Source organism: Stegodyphus dumicola, chromosome 10 (assembly GCF_044657685.1).
Source record: "Stegodyphus dumicola isolate Sdum_Otavi_A_Nest chromosome 10, ASM4465768v1".
NCBI classification, from domain to species: domain Eukaryota; kingdom Metazoa; phylum Arthropoda; class Arachnida; order Araneae; family Eresidae; genus Stegodyphus; species Stegodyphus dumicola.
Window position 1 is genome coordinate 183447900 of NC_140777.1, and position 20410 is coordinate 183468309.

General features: G+C 32.9%; 1 protein-coding gene across 2 annotated transcripts in view; it reads right to left on the bottom strand.

Annotated features, from left to right (window-relative positions):
- slo (calcium-activated potassium channel slo) overlaps positions 1–20410 on the bottom strand; it is a 514476-nt gene that overhangs the window by 80265 nt on the left and 413801 nt on the right. For both annotated transcript variants that reach the window (XM_085825984.1, XM_085825983.1), the window contains exons 14-17: positions 18986–19144; positions 15616–15692; positions 12119–12169; positions 1623–1731 (exon numbers count right to left, since the gene is read on the bottom strand). In XM_085825984.1, coding sequence (XP_085682110.1) covers positions 1623–1731; positions 12119–12169; positions 15616–15692; positions 18986–19144 — 396 coding nt within the window. The remainder of the gene's footprint in view (positions 1–1622; positions 1732–12118; positions 12170–15615; positions 15693–18985; positions 19145–20410) is intronic.

A 20410-nucleotide genomic window follows, 5' to 3' on the forward strand; every position in this document is an offset into this window, starting at 1 on the left:
CAATTAGCCTCGAACATTATACATTTAGTAATACTCGTGGATTATGAGAATTTAACAGTTTAATTTTTTGATTGAGATGAGAATACCTGGAAGTGTTACAATTAATCTAGTATTTTCTTATCACAAAGCTTGCTTTTCTTTGATTTTGAAAGTGTAGGATTCAGAATATATTGTGAAAGATCTGGATCAGATTATACCTATTGTTAATATTGAAATATATATATGAATAAATTAAGTATGCTCGTTGGGAATAAGATAAATTCATTCTGTTTGAAGAGTGTTTTCTGGTGCAGGAAATACATTTAAGCGCGAACAATTATTAATGTGAAATTTAACATACTAAATGTGTAGGAATGCAAATTAGGAAAGTTCACTTCGAATAAAACTCTGCACAAACTGTTCTAGAATATCTTTTTCATATGGACTGGAGTAAAAATTGCTGAGACTTTTAATAGTTACAAATACTATAATTAGGCTTATATTGGATATAACTTCGCACTGAAAATTTTTTCAAGAAGTGCACAATAATTTAGTTACTTCTTACATGAAATTGCGTGGCAAAACATTTTCAACCATCTTGCTTAATTCTTTGAAGGGCGGTGGTTACCTAGAGCAACCACTTTTTCTATTGAACTTCTCGCTCGTATGAGTGGTTTTTCAAGACTGACTGTTTTTGAACGCTATTAGCGAATACGATAGTGGTTAGGAGTCCAAATTTGGTGATTCAAGAGTGAAAAATCCAGTTATTCCAATCAAGAAACATAAGCCAGTAGTTGATGCAGCAATACGTCTTCAAGAAAATAAGCATCAGCCATCGAAGACAACGTCACGACGATGTACACTCTGCAGCACCAAGGAAAAGCCTGTAAGAAAAGTGTGGGAATGCAGCACATGCAAAGTTGCACTCTGCCTGAAAAAGAAAAACTGTTTCCATAAGCATTATAGAGACTGATTTGCAGGGATGTGTACTGTATGCGGTGGTCACTGACACTAACCACCAGAGGGGGCCATTTTTTTCACGCGTCTTGGACAAAATATGTGTAATTGTCGCAAATAATTTCATTGTAACACCTGATATAGCAAATAAAACAAGAGTTTTGTTGAAATTGCCTTTTCCTGCTCCTCAAAGAGACCGTAAAATGACAGAAATATTTCTGGAAGCCCATTGGTTCATTCTAGAAGCCACTCCCTCGGTGTCGATACAGATGTGCACTTGCGAAATATGCTTACCGGACATAACTCTTTCTTGACATTTTTTCAGTCCATCTTCTCTTAACGTTAAAACTTTGAGGATAAGGGTAACGGATGCTTTAATGATCATGACTGAATTAATATGTAAATATTTATACTCTGTGTTAATATGATAATAAAAGTCAAGAACCTATCAGATATTTTTTAGGAACTAAAAAAGCATAATGTACAAGGTATTCACTATGTGAAAGAGCGACTACTGGAAATGAGAGGAAAAAGGTCTAAATCAATTAATCAAATCAATTTAATTTCTACTTATGAGGCATAATATTTATCAGTTTAATAATATAATATCAAGAACAATTTATTTAAGATCTGCAAATAATTTTTCACTTTGATTTCACCTTGTTTTTTAAAAGAGCTACAGTTACCTGCTATGCCTGTTCTTCCTGGCAGACGTAATAGAAGACATGGAATTCACTTTCCCAGGGCTCTTTTGGCGGCTACCATTTCGAGGCAGGACAGCAGCAGTAGAAGTCGCTGAAAAGAGACACACACATACGCTATTTTGCACATGTGTACTCTGTAATAAAAACTAGTAATTTAGGAAAATATATTAGTGACTTTTTAATTTTATATTATTAAGTGATATTAATATCATTTAGAAAATGAGCATGAAATCTTTATCTTTTATTATTATCAATCATTTTTATGAATGAATGCTTCAAAATATCAGTTTTATTTAGGTTTTACAATCCAATCACAAGAAACTGTTAGAATATTTAGACTCGTCCATTAGAGAGATGAGAAATCGTGTAGTATGCAATCTGCCGCTTTTAGTTAGTTAATTATTTCTTAGATGGCGCTACTAATACTTTATTTTTAAATTTGAACGTCTGGGAAAAATATGTCAAAATAACAACCAATTTTAGTGCTGTCATCGACAATATTAATGACTGGTTAAAAGCAGTCGATCGCGTACTACATGATTACCAATGGAGGGAAGAAATCATATGTAGCAAAGACCTAAATTGTAAAGAATGCAGTTTTATTAGATTCCTTATTGAAGCTATGGATTTAATGCTTCTCCCAACAGTTAGAGACATTACACATTCTTTTGTCGTTCCCAGTTTATACATTCCTTTATAATATGCATCTTAAAAAACGGAGTAATGTAATAGAAACAAAAGGATGAAGACTTCGTCGCAGGGATCATATCCCTTTGATATCTTCTCGTTAACAGCGGAGTAAAGTAAGAAATTGATTATGTTAAAATGTTTGAATTCTGAATTAAAGTATTTTCTATGCTTGAAATTGCGTTTCGAATGAAAGAGTAGTCTATCTTACTGATGATAAGCACTAAAAAGAAGTTATGATAATTTGAGAATGAATGTAATTTAAAAGTTAGGCTCTCCAGACAATACTAAGTTAATTTTCACTAGCGTTAGCACCTCAGGCTGAGATTTGATTGTATGGTGTCTGTCTAGGTCTAGTTGGTTTAATTCTAACAAGTAAATGTTGAGTAGTCGGTAAGTGTTGCACTCATTTTACATAAAGCACGCTCGCATTTTACGGTACGCAATGCTGGAGAGCCAGGGGGAGTTTCAATGTTATTTAGAAAGATTGAATTGAGTAAATGTAGAAAAGGTTGAACCGTTAAAATATATATATTAAAAGTGTGGCAAATGTAAGAAGTATGTAAGCACGTACTAAACATCCTGGAAGGAGACAGAAAAAGAATTCCTAAAGAGAGAAGATATTGTAATTATGTGCCACATTTCTCCATCTGTAAAAAACCTTTAAATTTAGTTAAGATATAAATTAAGATTGTAAAGTTGAACTCGCATGTAGATTTAGAATTTAGCTATCTTATCCAGGCCTTTAAAGCATTGTTATGCGATAGTTAAATTCTGGCGAGGGAAATTGTAGGATTTTTCTTAATTTGAGTAACAAACTTATTTTAAGTTTTCCTGTTCTCAACTTCTCAAATTTCCCCTCGCTTTCTCTCGCCAGGATGTAAATTTAAAGTTAAGTGAAGTGCTATTTAAACGTGTGATTATCTCAGTTTATTCACAGCGTATTTCGCTAGCCTAGCGCACGTTTCGTTGTTATTTCGGGGTCATTCTAGTAAGCCTCTTGGCCTTATCGGTTTAGTATCATGCCGGTTAGATTTCTGTTGAGTCCATCTCATAGGAGTAATTTTGAAGTGCGTTCTTGGTCTCGTTTATTTTTTTAGATTTTTGATTTGTATTCTAGTCTATGTTTAGTTATCGCCGCAAGTGAACTGTGTTTTGTAACGCACGAAGTCCGTGCTTTCTGTTAATTTAGTTTGAGTTAATAAAGGGTTATTTTGCACCTTTCTTCTGTGCTGGTATTTAATTCACGCCTGTGCGAGAATTCGCCAGGTTCATTGTAGGATCTAAGTTAGTGCATGTGGACAAGTAGAGATAGATCTTACAAAGTAAACGTTTTTTGTGAACCGAAAAATCTGCCTTTTGTTCGCTGACCAAATTGCTTGCTTTTGCGTAGAAACTCTAGTTATAATTGTAAAAAGTTGCAAGGATTGTGTTAATTTTATTAACAGTTAAATTTTTGAGTTAAAACTTCTTTCCTGTCAAATTCTTAACTTCTACTTACTACTTCCGGCGAGGACGTAGTTTTGGAATTACGTCTGAACACATAATGAGGAGGAGCGGTATTTAATCGCGAAGTTCTACTGAGTTAGAGAGAATCAGAATTTCTGATTAGCGCGCGTCCGCCTTGTTGGCTACTCTCTCTCTCAAAGCTGTTATTACGCTCTGCCGTACTCAGTCCCTTGATAGCTTCGCAGTCAATTAGCGTTAAGGGGCCAACTCGGTTAGAATCTGGATAGCTTCGGCTATATCTCTTTAGTTTAGATTAGTTTTAGTTGACTTCTTAGCTTCTTAACTTCAAGCCCAAGTGTCGGTTTTTATTGTAGACTCCAAGACGGAGTTTTGTTAAACCTTATCTGAATAATAAAGGGTTATTTACCCTTCCATCGTGTTGTTTCTTGTTGCACGAACTCAAGCGATTATTCGCTTAACTATTCTTAAGATTCTTCACGTTCAACAGCGACTTAGCCTTTACAAAGTGGAGACCTCTACAAAGTGTTTTCTTAATTGCATTTGGTGTTTTATGTTTTTATATTTTTTTAAATTTTAATGAAGATATTTTGTGGTTTTATGTATATTCGCCTTGCCGCGAAATAAGAACTGAATTAATTGGATGAGAAATATATCTCTAATGAATTTCGAGGAAACAAGTTTAAATGAAATGCAGCAAAAACTGCGTATGATTTAATATTCCGCTCAGGAAAGTCATGTGATTAGTCATTAGATGTTTTATTTAAGCATTTGGAGTGACTAGTTGAAAACGATCGAAATTAAATTTAACAGTTGGTAAACTTGCAAACTTTTCTAGCATCGCAGAAGATCTAATAAACTGCCAAAGACAAACACCGAGAAATTTCTGAATTTGGCACAAGACTAAATGGATTTTGCAGCATTTATCTCCATTGAAAATTTCGGCGTCATATTATTATACACTGAAAAATTTATATGATAGAACTGACACAAAAATATCATCACAAAAATATCAGTAAAACTATGCTAAAGAAGAAAACTGTAGAAATTCCCAAACGAAATTGTGACATTGATAAAATGAAGTGAGAATTTATCCCGATTTTTCATCTCACGATCACAGATTCCAAGAAAATCAACCCAGATCGATTTTACATTGGATGCGCACGCGTCGTTTAAAGAGTCAAAAAATAAGTCTAAACCCTTCCGGCATTTCGAAGAAGACGAGGTTGGAGTCCCATTCTTTACTTCCGGAAATGACGTCACCGACGAAACTCGAAAGATAAGAGGATGGGTGGGAAACCACCGTGCTCTCTCTCACGACTGAGGGGAAAAAAAAAAAAAAAAAAAGAGTAGCAATAGTAAAAATAATCTTCTATTTTAGCCTCAAAAAAGTCATTCGAGAGAAGACATCAGCAAGAAGATGACGGAAAAATTCTCCTTTTATTTATTCCTCTAGGAACAGAAAGAGGATGAAACTCTGGATGTTATTTCATCCTACCCCCCATAAGAGCACACAATAAGATTCAATCATGTATTTTCTCAACGAGGAGTTAAATAACTGAATATAAAAATTTTGAAAATACTGAATATAAAAATAAAATTTAAAAAAAAAAAAAAAAATCCGAAAGGTTTCAGAGTTTAAATTACGTCCAAAGGGGCGTTTTTTAACGTTTTGTGTGTTACCTTTATTTATTAAGTATCATGTTCTTGGCACTTAAACCATAAAATTCATCATAATGTCGCAAAATAATTTCAAAATGAACTTATCTTTATGATTTCCGTTACAGTCTGGCGCACTGGAGATAAAAAATGTTTTCCCCCCGTAGTGTTGACATTGCTCGCTTTTAAATCCTCCAGTTTGTTAATCAAAAATTGGTTAAGTTTTAGAAAATATGAAATCAATAATAAAACAAATTCCAAATTTTAAATTTGGGCTTCCACATGCCCCTGTTCGCAGTAGGATTACGTCATTCAAAATTGGATGGTTCTAGATACCGTAGTTTTATCACAATGCGAGAAATATACATACGTTTATGCAGATTCTTCATTATTTAATTTCTTCAAATATAATAAAGGGAGATAGTATATGGTGGCAACGATTTGAAAAGTGATACAGCCTTTTAAAGTTTTCAACGCAAAATCGCAAAACGAAAACAGTAGTCCTTCAGGGACAAAGCCCCTTTAGATTAATAAATGTTAGAAATAGAGCAAATGCTGATTTAATTTTAGGTAAATGCTCCCTTTTGATCCTTCGTACGTTTATACAAAAGCGTAAACAGGACCTGCATCACCGTTTCTGAGAATTTCATCCGGCATATAATCCCTTTCCTTTTCTGATGCTGGAGATAGTGATGTATATTATCTCTCTATTCAAACTTACGAGTCAAGTCTTTTGGGCTTATGAACTTCTTATGGGTCTTATAAGAAACACACTAACCCAAATTGGTTTTGTCCTTCTTCTAACGTATTCTCGGATGTCCCTATCACCATATCCGGAGGAGTAGGGACGACATGCAGAAATTTAACAATGATTGGTTATTGCAGTGTATATAATTGTCAATAAAAAAATTGGTTGTAGAGCCTCATTTCTCAAATTAGAATTTTTAGATATTCTTATTTTTGACACTGAGATTGATTTTTTAAAAATTTTGCATATTTATTAAGCATAATTAACTTTCCAAATAGTTATAAAACTGTTGCATGCATTCAGACCTCGATTTTTTTTAGCTCTTCCTATGCTGCAAGGAAATTCGTAACTACTTTTAGAAAATAATATTTTAAATCTGAACTAATAGAAAATTTCAAGCAATTTTCTCTTCCAATTTTTATGCTTTTTATTGGTGTAAATAAGTAAAAAATATTAAAATACCTAAAAATGAATTTTTGATTGCTTAAAATTCTAAATTGTGCTGCTTTTTTTAAAGTTATAGGTTAATATTATAGCATAATTTTTACAAAAGAATTTTATTTCAATTATATTTCATAATACATAATAGTGATAAACACTTTTAACACCTTAATAATTTTTACACATTTATTATAATGTAACTGCAGTAATTAATTGTGCTAGTATTTTATAGTTATTAATTTAAATTTATTTGTAGTTATACATAAGATTTTTTTAATTTACTGTGAATTTAATTTATTAGCTCAAAGGGCTGGTAGCCCAGAAAAGCTATTAGTTTCGAAACGGCATTTTGCGCTGTTTCGCTATAAATGACCGTTTCACTTTGCAAATTGCTGCTACCCAATATTATCGCCCTTTATTATATTTAAAGAAATTAAATAATGAAGAATCTTCATGAATACATGTTATGTTTCTCGCACTGTGAATAAACGACGATATCTAGAGCCATCAAATTTTGAATAAGTAATACTCAACGCGAACGTGGCATCTAGACGGCCGAATTTCGAATTTGTTTTAATTCATTTCATACTTTGTAAAACTTTAACGAATTTTTGATTAACACAATCAACAAGTTAAAGCGAACAGAAGTAAAGCGAGCAATGGCAACACTATACGAAAAATAACATTTTTATCTCCAGCGAGGAAATTTTAAAGATATGCTGTTTTCAAATATTTTGTGATATTGCTGTTGATTTGAATTTTATGTCGTTTACGTGCGAAGAACGTGATATTCAATAAATAAAGTAACACAAAAAACGTTAAAAAAAGTCCCTTTGGGGGTAATATTAAATCTGAGTGAATCTAAATTTTATTTTATCTTTTTTTTTTTCATTACGCTCAGAAAAGTTTATGCTTCAAATTTTATGAATTATTAAAATAAATAATCATCTTATGATCATCTTGTAATGTTAATAATTAATGATCATATAATCAAACAAATGACCGTCTTATAATGTTATTAGAATTTTAAAAACCACTGCCTGAAAATGCTCAAAAAATTTAAAAAAAAAAAAAAAAAAAAAAAAAAAAAAAAAAAAAAAAAAAACAGATCTTTTTTAATTTTACCTTTTTTGTTTCAAAGCATCAAGTACTATCAATCTAATTTAATTTTACTTTATTTGTACCCAAAAGTAAGTTCATAAATTGTGTATTTAGAATTTTTATCGTTTTACCAAAGTAAAGATGTTTATACTAGAATTACGGGTGAAAAAAGTCCGCGAAATGCAGTAAAAAGTGCTTTAAAGAGATATACTAAATCTTATTTGAAAAAATCGTGACTCTCATAACCTCATCACTCATGCAACGTATCACATTTAATAATTAAAAATAGTTATGTGCTACAAACGCCATAGGTTTCAGTGTTAAAGTAAACCAGATCGTCCCTGGGTGACGCGCCCCGCCCACTGGGTTACTCTATATCCCTTATAAGGTCCATAAGTCAAGAACGTTGACATCCCCTCCCCGTTGATTGACCTTGGTCAAGTAGAGCAACGGCAACAATAAGCATAGTCCCTACCATCCTTGGGGACATAGAAATTAGTAAAACACACACGCAACCAATATTCACGATCGAATTAACCAATTAAATTGTAATGTTATTCAACAGCCCAATAAATCCAAACTTTAATGAAATAAAGTAAACTTTGAGCAGACCTTGACAACGACAATAACACGCGTAGTCCCTACCGTCCTTGGAGACCTATAAATTAGTAAAACACACACGCAAACACGTATGAGGATCGAATTAACCAATTAAATTATATGTTATTCAACAGTTCAATAAATACAAACTTTAATGAAATCAAATAAAAGAGTAAACATTTATTGTTCGTAGAGATAAGCGATAAGCGACGGGGGACGTGGCAACATCCCTTTACCATTATGGTTAATTGGTTTAGCGCCACGTCCGCCATAATCTAGCGTCTGGTCGAGGGAGCACATGGGAGTCTCACACGAGGCACCCAGACCCAGCGCCTGATTCACCCGGTTGGCAGTCATGCTGACCAAACGCCACCGGGAACTACTCTCATCCAAAGTGCCCGGGTGCAGCGTTTGTTGAAATTCAAAAATAAAAGCTGTACATGGCCATGCAGGGGCAGTAGGGCATATGCAGTGGTATACATACTTCTCAGTTTGCATTATTCATTAGAACGTTACATTATTCATTAGATAATAACACTATGCATTAGAACATTACTTATACATTCACATTATGCGTTAGAACATAGTTACATTATGCATTAAATTACAATATACATTAGATTTAGGATATTTACATTGTGCATTAGAACATTGCGTATACAGTCACATTATGCTTTAGAACATTACACGTGCCTTCACAGTATGCTTTGGGACGTTATTACAGTATGCGTTAGATTACATTATGCATTTGATTTAGAATATTTACATTATGCATTAGAATATTACATATACATTCCCATTATGTGTTGGGACATTATTGCAGTATGCGTTAGATTATGCATGAGAACATTATAGATACATTCACATTATGCGTTGGTACATTAGTACATTATGCATTGGATTTAGGATATTTATATTATACATTAGAACATTACATATATGTTCACTTTATGTGTTAGAACATTACATATACAGTCACATTGTACATAGCAACTAGTTTGTATGCATTATAATGTATTTTCTCCCTCCTTTCTGCCTGCCTTCGTGGTGTAACGGTTAGCACACTCGGCGCGTATTCGAGAGGTCCAGGGTACGAGTCCCGGCGATGGCACTGCTCATTTTTCACGTCTTCAACATCAAAATAATCTAATGACTACAGTTGCTCCTGTGGTGGGGGATGATTCATGACCACACACACAGACAGACAGAAACAAGTGCAAAGGGCACCAAAACATCGCCATGGGCAAAAGTGGTATCTGCACTAAACCATCTATGAAAGTGTACCTGCACCGGGCACACTAACGCCATTCTGGGGCATTTGTTTACGTTGCAACATTCATAACAGTTACATATTAATGGTGCATAATTTGCATCACAAACAAAATTGGCATAAAGTATACTTTACACGGGTGCTTTGCAGTTGCATGGATAAATACAATAAATTATTATTTTTTTCCAATGGCAGATTATGAACAATTACAAATGTAACCCTGTCCATTAATCTATGCAAGGCCGGATGTGGTGGTCTCTTTATTATGGAGGCACCTAATAGGTGGGCCACCAACGCCTTTCCTATGAAGGGACGGACAGTTACAACCATGCCTTCTCCGGGATTCGAACCCAAGCCCTTCGGCATCGCAGTCAGCTTCCCTGACCAATCAACCGACTGGGCGGCATACAATAAATTATTTACAGGTGTATATACATATTTATTTTGTGTTTGTGCTTGGAGCTTTGTTCATGGAAGGGGGTTATAGAACGTAGTTCGTTGTTTGTTTAGTTTTCTGTTATACTGTGCACAGTTTATAAGTTCATTCATAGTACAGTTCGTAGTTCAGCATACAGTTCATTTCATGGTACATAGTGTTGAGTGCGTAGTACTGATGTTATTTCACACATTATAAAGTCAGTTCATAGTTCGTAGTTTGAGTAGGTATGAGAAAGGTCATCATTGTCTCTATAAATGGTAGATCAGGATTTGGCGATTGGGTCCACTAACCCCAGTGGCCCTTTAAAAGAGGGAGTATATAAGGTATTCAAGAAGTCCAGGTTCGAGTCCCGGCGAGGGCATTGCTCATTTTTTTAGTTTTCTACTTCAAAAAATCCTAATGACTCTACCAGTTCATATCAAAGACGAAATGTACAGGCGCGGTGAGATAGCTTCCCCGCAAAGCAGTTTTAGGGTTGCCATAAAATGGCAAGGGAAGGCAGGGTTGCCGCATTCGGCGAGAAATCGCCCATCAGGCAACATTTGCGACAAAATTGGCGATATGCCATGGACGGTTGGAGAACCTTCTGGAACGAATTCTTACCGGCTTAGCCCAGAATGTTCTCGAACACAGGCCGAAAGCTATATAAACCCTGCTGGTCCGCGGTCAGCCAGTGTGTGTCTCGTCTAGCGAGTCAATACTTGCGGAGTCGATCGAGTTGACAGCCGGGCAGCGAGTGCCGAGTGGATCGTCGAGTGCACCGCAAGAGTGTCGTAGTATATCGCGGTTAGTTCATCGTCGAAAGAGAGCGTGTTGAGCTCCGGGAACGACTGAACCGAAGGGTCGGGAGCTGTGCTCGTGTTTCGTCGAGTGCATCGCGAGTTGTAGCGTGGAGAGTCTCGAGAGTAGGTGGAGTTCCGAGAACGATCAAGCAGAGTGAGGTGCTTGCAGGAAGCTGTCTCCACCGTTATTGCCTGACAGTGTGACTGTAGGGGACTGCTATAACTCCCGTTTTGGTTGGAATCGGCCGCACCAAAAGTATATATATGCCTACTCTGTTAGTCGGCACCGTGAGCTCAGTTTTTTTTTATTCTTATGTGTTGGTAAATTGTGCATTTCTGCTTTTAAAATAATTGATTTATGTTGTTCTTATCTTCCGGTTTAGGTTTTTATGTCTTTAGTTAGCATGCACGCAACAATTGTAGAATTATCAGCAATTTAAAAGGAAGTGCGGCTAAGCCTAATTTTTGCAACCACAGCAGCTATATTTGTTTACATCTAAACTTTAGCAGATTAGTAATTAAGTCATTTTCTGCACCTTCAGTGTCTTTTTGCCGAGTGAGACCAAAAGGAAACTCACTTTTGTGCAACGAAAAATCTGCCTTCCTACCCTTGGCCGAATTGCTTGTTTTTGCTTAGAAACTCCAATTTTAATTGTAAAAATTGTTTTTTAATTGTTTTAGATGCATTTCGTGTTTTATGTTTATGTACATTTTCAATTTACAATGGAGATATTTTGAAATTTTATGTATTTTTCCCATGTCGCGAAGTAAGAACTGAATTAAATGAATGAGAAATCTATCTCTAATGAAATTCGAGGAAATAAGTTTAAATGAAATGCAGCAAAAAATGCGTATAATTTAATACTCTGTACAAGGAAGTCACGTGGTGTCCACATCAGATATTTTTGTAAGTGACAGTACATTAAGTTTTAAATTCGTGCCATAAATACACAGTAATTTTTTTATTTTAACCCAGTGGTTGGCTATTCTCTTATGCAAAATTAACGTCGCAGATTTCATCTTATACTAACAGATTTCCAAACGTCATTTCAACCAAAATATAACATTCAGTAAGGATTAGTTTGAATTAGAGAGAAAAAGTACAAATATTAAAAATATGATCAGAAATTTCTACCAAATTTGCTAGACACATTCAAGCATTCAAATATTTTTTCTTTGGTTTATAATCTTTAGAAAGATCAAGAAATAGATATTTTTTGTATCTTCACCATTTCTTGCATATTATACATAAAAAAAGATAATGGAACTCATAACGAGACGTACTTTTCTTCCTAAAGAGCAGCATAGCCCAGGCGTTTCTCTTAAACCTCTCCTCTGCATCAAAAGAAAGTGAATCAGTTACTAGGACTATTTCGACATTTCAGGGCACAGGTAGAGAAAGCGACAGGCCGTGCTGCTTGGAGAAGGCGACGAACACAAAAGCTTTCGCTGCCGCACGGACAGACGGACAACATGGGTGAGCTACCGATCTCTATGACGGTTTTCTCCAGTTTTTTCACGAATAGTTCTTCAAGGCTTTTGGAAATCACACTTTAATTTACTTATTTGAAATACGTCATTTTCAAACCCAAGAAATCAGTTTATTTATAAATCCAGAAATTAATATCGGGTAATTTCATAATCTTTCTAATGGACGTTTACTTTACAGAAGCAGCAAATATTAAAATAATTAAAAAAAACGACTTAAAAACAATCTGAAAGGTTTCAGATTTTATATTACGTCCAAAATGGCGTATTTTTATCGTTTTGCTTGTTACCTTTATTTGTTAAATATTATGTTCTTCGCCCTTAAAATATAAAATTTAATTCAACAGCAATATCCAAATTTTTTAACAGAGCTTATCTTTAGAATTTCGGATACACAGTCTCGTGCGCTGGAGATAAAAATGTCTTTTTTTCGTAGTGCTGCCATTGCTCGCTTTGAAATCGTCGAGTTTCTTAATCAAAAACTCATAAATGCTTCAAAAATATGAAACAGATATTAAAAAAATTCCAAATTCGGCTTCCAGATGCCCATATTCGGGTGGACTGTACTCCACAAACTCTATTTATGTGTATAAACTAATGTATTTAAATACAAAGTTCGAAAAAAATTTTTTACCTTTAAACTGGCACGTTTTACGTACATATATTAAGCTCAGTAAATATTTCTAATGTGTATTATCAGTCAATATTGCTATGCTTCTTCAAAAATTGAAATTATTTGTGATGAGACACGAACAGAAATAGGTGGTATAATGAAAGTGATCAAGTTCCTGACTGTAACATTATTGAAGTAGTGCAGGAACCAACATTAAACTCTTTAATTAATTAAAATTCACCTAAATTAATTTAAAATGCTACTTATATATGAGAACAAATGGCTAAAAGAAGAGAAAAAATGATATACGCTGCCGAGTGATTTTAAATAAAATGTTTTATGCCTGATCAAATTTCAAATTTTGCTTTTTTTAAAAATGAATAAAAGTAAAAATTAATATTATTAATATTATTAACATTGATTAAAAGTGTTAAATATATATTAAAATTAATTCATACGTTAACATTCTTTTGAAAGGTGTTTTAAAAAACAAAAACAGGTAAAGAAAATTCCACTTGCATTTTATGATTTTTTTTGCAATATTTCTAGCCAGATACGGTTTTAAACAAAAGCTTGTAATTTACGTTTATATTAACCAGTTGAACAGTGCTAGGTTTTATTTTTTATATATATACTGAAATTTAGTAATAAACATTCATTCTTTAAACATTCTTTAAACTACGCTTTCTTAGTTTGCATTTTTTCAATATATCCTTTTACTTAAAGTCCTAAAACTTGTACAGATATGAACTAAACTATTTAATATTTTTACTGCTTATTTAAAATTATATATTTAATAGAAACGAGGATGAGTAGTGAAAAGAATCGATCACATTTTCTGTTTAATCTTTACATAAAAATGTGCTTTTTATGTTTTTTTCAGAAAATAATTCATTAAGGGCAAATAAATCCTTAAAATTATTCAGAAAATTCTAATAAATATAATAAAAACATTTGGGGCAAAAACATTGAAAATTATGAGAGAGGAAAGAATTTCTGATTGTTAAATTTAAACTAGCAAAAAAAAAAAAAAAAAAAAAAAAAAAAAAAAAAAAATTTTGTTTCAGCTTGTCATTTTCAGCCGCACCAAAAGTATGTAAAAATATATATATATATATATGTACCCACTCTCTTACTCGGCTCAGTAAGCTCAGTATTTTTATTCTTACATATTGGTAAATTGTGCATTTTTGCTTTAAAAATGATTAAATTATGTTGTCCTTATCTTCCGGTAAAGGTTCTTATGCCTTTAGTTACTATACATGCAATAGTTGTTGAACTATCAACAATTTAAAAATAAGTGCGGCTAAGCCTAATTTTTACAACTACAGCAGCCATATTTGTTTACATTTAAATTACCTTCAGTGTGTTTTTGCGAGTGGGACCAAAAGGAAACTTTCAGTTTTGGGCACCGAAAAATCTGCCTTCTTGCCGGCTGGCCGAATTGTTTGTTGAATTTTTTTTTCAGCTTAAAATCATTTTTTCTTATAAAACCACTTAATATTATTCATAAAGAGATGACAGTTCTTAAATAAAAAAATCATTCAAAAGGTACCGAGTCCCCTTAAAACTCTAGAAAGAATCATGAAGACAATCAAATGTTTTCAAAAGCCTTGAAATCTATTCATGAAATACATTAATGCATTTGCATTAAAGAAAATGAAATATGAAGCAGATACCGATTTTTTATAGTAAAATTCCTTTCGCTTTACATCATCAGTTTGATTAATTTTGAGAACGATTAAATTAAATCCTCGGATTCAAGTCACAGAGATCAGTCGAAGAGTGAGTGAAGGCAGCTTCGAAGTGTGAGATGTGAACTTAAAGGATTAAGCACAAAAACACAAGCTTCTGTGCAATATATATATATATATATATATACCATAGGAACCTCCATGCAAGAGTGGCACCATCTGTGTTTTTCAAATGTTTAGAAATGCATGCAACTAACCTCTTCCTGAAATATTTGAATTCTTCAACTAATTTAAATAAAATTAAAAGGCTTAAAATAATTTTTAACTAATTATGCACGTTAAAATATACAGAATTAAAGAGTCATTTTAAAATTAGAAACAAACACAGATAATTCTTAACTTCCCCTTCTGAAATCTGCAACAGATTCCACTTTTGCATACAGGTGTACATAGTTAAGCAATAACAATATCTATTTATACATTGACAAATATATAAATTGCAATAAAGCTGAATTTTGTTTATTTGACTATACATAATTTTAAATTTAAGATAAAATTCTTAATTTAAATATCCTTTTTATGGTTTTGGAAACATTAAATTAACATATAAAGTCATTCTAAAATGTAACTCATATTAAAAACTACCACAAAATTATCAAAACATTGTATCACAAAGTATAGTTTTCATATATTGTTATATAAGAGCATAAACTTTAAAATTCAAATATTATTTTTTTTAAATAACAGTTTGAAATCTTAATATTATGTTTCTCAGATAATAATATTTATCGATAAATATATTTTAGAATAGGGCACTATTTTGATGAACAAAGAAATTCGATGTAGTCTTTTTATTATAATTTAATATTAAAATATTTTTTATGAAGCAATAATTTGGGCATAAAGTGAATGGAAACACATGTTAATATAACAACTGAATGTTTTAGAAAATAAATAGAATGAAGGAAAATATAAGCATTACTTACGATTTTTGCACTTGCATTTTTTAATTTGTTTTTCATCTTTTACATCTTCATGACAGTTCTTACAATAGTACCAAACTCTGCAATAATGTATAAAAAACGAGACTTAAAAGAATAGATTGAAATTTTAATAATGCATTAAATGAATAGAAATAATCGGGAAAATAAATAAAATGAAATAACAAGGGAAAAAAAAGATCTAAAAGCTTTCTGATTTTATATTACGCCCAAAGTGCAATATCGCAAAATAATTTAAAAAGAGCATATCTTTAGAATTTCCGATACACAGTCTCGCGCACGGGAGATAAAAATGTTTTCTTTCTCCGCACAGTGTAGTCTTCGCTCGTTTTGAAATCGCTGAGTTTCTTAATCAAAACTCATAAATATTTTACAAAATATGAAACAGATAATAAAACAATTTACAAACTCCAAAGGTCCATATTCGGGTGGAAACGTACGTTATTCAGAATTGGATGGCTCTAGGTACCGTTGTTTTATCACATTGCGAGACACATACATACATTTATGCAGATTCTTCATCATTTAATTTTTTTAACTACAATATAGGGCGATAATATTTGGTGGCAAGTTTGGAAAGTGATTCAGACTTTAAAAGGTTTCGACGCAAAATGTCAAAACGAAGTTAATAGCCATTCTGGGCAAAACATTATTGAAAGCTTTAAAAGTAATAAAACTTGCTTTAATAACAAACATCGTTCAGGAATAAAGAAAAATTAGAGGTTTTAAATAAAGGCTTATCTCAAAGACTAAAGGACCTGAAAATGAAAATGATCGTATAATTTATTAAGTACAATAATCTCGAAAACGGCATTTTGCGTTGAATCACTATAAACGGTATATCATTTTTCAAATTTAAAAAGACTGAAAAAAATTAGAAAGCTCTATGCCAACACTTAAATATTGCATCAGGAATTCTAAACATATGCTGCTTTAAAATTGTTTTGTAATTTTGCTGTTTGAAAGTGCTGTAAGTGCGGAGAAAATGATGGTTAAGAATGTGGGATGTCGCCTTTTCCGACCAACAGATGGCGCTGCACGCGTTCGAAGGGAAATTGCGAAGAAAAGGCAGACGAGGCCGCCATGTCAAAAAATGTGTCGAGATTCGAGCCCCTGACCGTACTATCAGCGTTCAGCGATTTAACCACTCGGCCAGAAGTAAGTAGAAATAGTGATTTAGATAGCAAACAATGAGTGCGTAAAACCATCCAAATATGTATCCCAATTATTCTCATCCTTTGAATTTTGCTTAACTTTTTCGCTTGACATCCAAGTAAGGAAATAAATAATGATAGCGACCCTATCAACTCTAATAAGCTAATCAACAAATGGATTCAAAGATCGTTTCCAACAATTTCCTAACTTCCTAATCTAAGGTATCTCATACAAAAAATCGTCTCATACAAAAAAGAATACTTCGATAAGTGACACTCAGATTGAATGTTTTCTTTCAGTTTTAGAACATTAGAATGGATAATGTGCTTTCTGTTTGCAAGAGGTATTAAAATAAATGCTTATGTTGTGTAGCATGTCAGACATTTTATTAGGATTAAATGTTTTTATCAAAGGTAGCGAGCAAGACGGGTCACCGAAGAAAGCAAGAAAGCACACGATGAAAGTTATCAGAATTCATTTTCAAACAGTTCCCAATACTAATTTTTTATTCACTGTCCGAAGTGATTGCTTTAAAAGAAATAAATTAAATGATTTTGATACTGTTACGAATTTTGCATATATGTATATAGATAATTTTAGTGAAATTATATACAAAATAGTATGTATAATGTTCACATGAAATGCTTGAAAAAGACGAAGTTCTGCCGGAAAAATAAGAGCATTGGATAAATGCCTATATCACTAAATTGGCGAGATATCGCCAAAATAATGACGGTTTAGGCAATTAATTTTTGTCGCCGAATTTGGCAAAAAATCTGAAAAAGTCGCCAAATTTGGCGACATTTAGATGTGGTTTCTGTATTACTGTAAGTGGTATTGTAATCGAATAACTGTAATCGATACCTATATGTAACCGTAAACGTATCCGGTTCTCACATGCCTTCCAATAATTTCGAGAAGTGCAAGGTACCAGAGATTTTTCGGCGGCAGGGGGAAAACTATATAGCAGCGGAGAGAGCATCAGCTTTTCAGTTGTTAGTCCGGAACGACTTAGGAACACTGAGATATCTGAATGAGGTTCGCATTTTTGATGCGATTTGCATTATGTTGTGTTTAACGTTTTTAGTAGTTTGGAGTGTGACTACTGATTGTACTATGTGACGCTTAAAAGAGCTGTACGACTATTTCTGTGGAAGGTACTTTTCCGTTTCCCCGGCGCAGGCGATAAAGTCGCCAATAATGGTACAGCTGATGCCAAACGGAATATCCTCGCTGGTAACCTTTTACGCCTCATTTTCAAAACAAGAAGAATTTCTTATCAGATTAATTCGTTCTTTCACTACTATCATACAATTACATAGAATTTTTACCAGATAGTACAATTTTATGCCCTAAGTCCATTCGCGGTAATTAAGTCAATTAGAATGCAATCACACCGCTCACCCGAAGGCGAAAATACAGAAAAAGGCAAAATTAAGGGTTAAATTCATCCGTTAGAATATGAGGTTTTACATAATTTCTGAGTAAGCTATTCGTACGAATTGAAATAATTCTTGCATTAAAACTTGCATTCCAATTTATGATTTAACTTGACAATAATGTAGATAATTAATGAGAGAATTAGATTTTTGTAGCGAAGTTTACGTGAGACGAGTTCACTTGGGGTCACGTGATATGAACCGGCGAATTAGCCTGTTGAACCACGAAAGCATAATAAATTCTTAAATTATTGTCCTTTTACAAATTTATTGGCTTTGTACAAAATTTTAAACGATATTAAATTGTTTATGCCTTCAAAATAAAAAATTCTTTGAACTAACATTTGATAGCATTTTTTATGTGTATACTGTATATTGTCGCCAATAAAATCTGCTTGGCAAGATTTGCGCCGGCGAAACGGAAAAGTACCCTGTGGAAAGTTCCAGAACTGTAAAGTGCTTCTTTTGGTAAAAACTATTAAAAGTTATCTGTTCTGTGCGCATTTAATCTATTACAAACCCGTACGCAGGCAACAATAAATGAATTCTGGTAACTTTTAAACTTACGCAGTACGAATCTTTCACAAAGCTAATTTCTAATAGTTAACATTTTTTTAAGCTGATATAAGTTTTGTAGACTATATTTTCGAATATTTGAAATTTTTCTTTTCAAAAGAAAAAAGAAAGAGATTCCGATTTTTTGAAGTGCATTTTCAAATTATGGATTACAGGTGAGACTGCCAATTAGAACAGAGTCTTACCTCTTGACTTCGTCAGCAGACTGAGCGATGAAAAACCCTTGCGTATCTGGTGTGAGCTTGACTTGGCTTTTCGGGTTGATAGAGATCTTGGAATCCAGACCATCATCGTGGGTGATTTCGATAGCCAATAACAACAGCTTTAACTTCACAAAACACAGCCTAAAAACAAGAACAAAACAAACAAATAAACAAACAAAACTGAAATGCTTTCAGATATTAAATAACGTCTAAAGGGACGTTTTTTTTAACATTGCGTGTGTTACATTTATTTATTAAACATCATGTTCTTCGCACTTAAACCATAAAATTTAGTTCAACAGCAATATCGAAAAAGAGTTTTAAAATGAACCTATCTTTAGAATTTCCGATACACAGTCTCGCGCGCTGGAGATAAAAATGTTTTTTCTGTGCAACATTACCACCGCTCGCTTTGAAATCCTTCAGTTCTTAATCAAAAATTCGTTAAAATTTTACAAAATAAAAAATCGATCATAAAACAAATTCCAAATTTCATATTTGGTCTTGCACATGCCCATATTCGTAAGAGGATTACGTCATTCAAAATTGGATGGCTCTATGTACCGTTGTTTTATCACAATGCGAGAAACAGACATACATTTACGCAGATTCTTCATTATTTAATTTCTTCAAATATAATGCAGGACTCTAACATTGGATGGCAACAGTTTGAAAAGTGAAACGGACATTGATAGTCAACCAACGTAAAATCGCAAAACGAAAACAATAGTACTTCATGGACAAAGCCCCTTTGGACTATAGAAAAGGGACAGTTCTATATCTCCCGTTCTACTGGGCCAATTGACGAAATTCAAAATGCATTTTTCATGCCTCTAAAGCGCAACTTTCGAGATTTATATATAGCATTGTTCTAATATAGGTATTTTGATACAAAATCGGACATTTTTTGAAATAACATGCCAATTTTTTCCATATTTCGATTGTACGATTCAGATGATGCCAAACTGCCAAGTTTTGTAAAAATCGCACACGTAGATTTAAAAAAATTAGCTCTCAAAGTTCTAACTTCTGAATGCTAATTGAATTTGGTATATATTTATTAATCTCTCTTTTTTATTAAGTTTAATTGATTCTTCCCTTCACATTTCGAAATTTAGGTTCATTCCAAATAAAATTCGCCCATTTTTATGATTGTTTTAAAAATTTGTATTTTAAAATAATTTTTACAAATTAAAATTTTTTCCATCATCTAAGCATACCTGAAAAAATAGTTTTTTATTCACAATTTTCTTATGTACGTGAATTAACATTTTGGCGCGTATTGAAATTTGACGTATTTATTATAAGCGATAATAACGAAAATCTGGTTTATGCACTTTTTAAAATGATTTGAAAGTATGAAGGATGACTTTTTTTCCTCGCTCGTGCACAAAAAAAAAAAAAAAA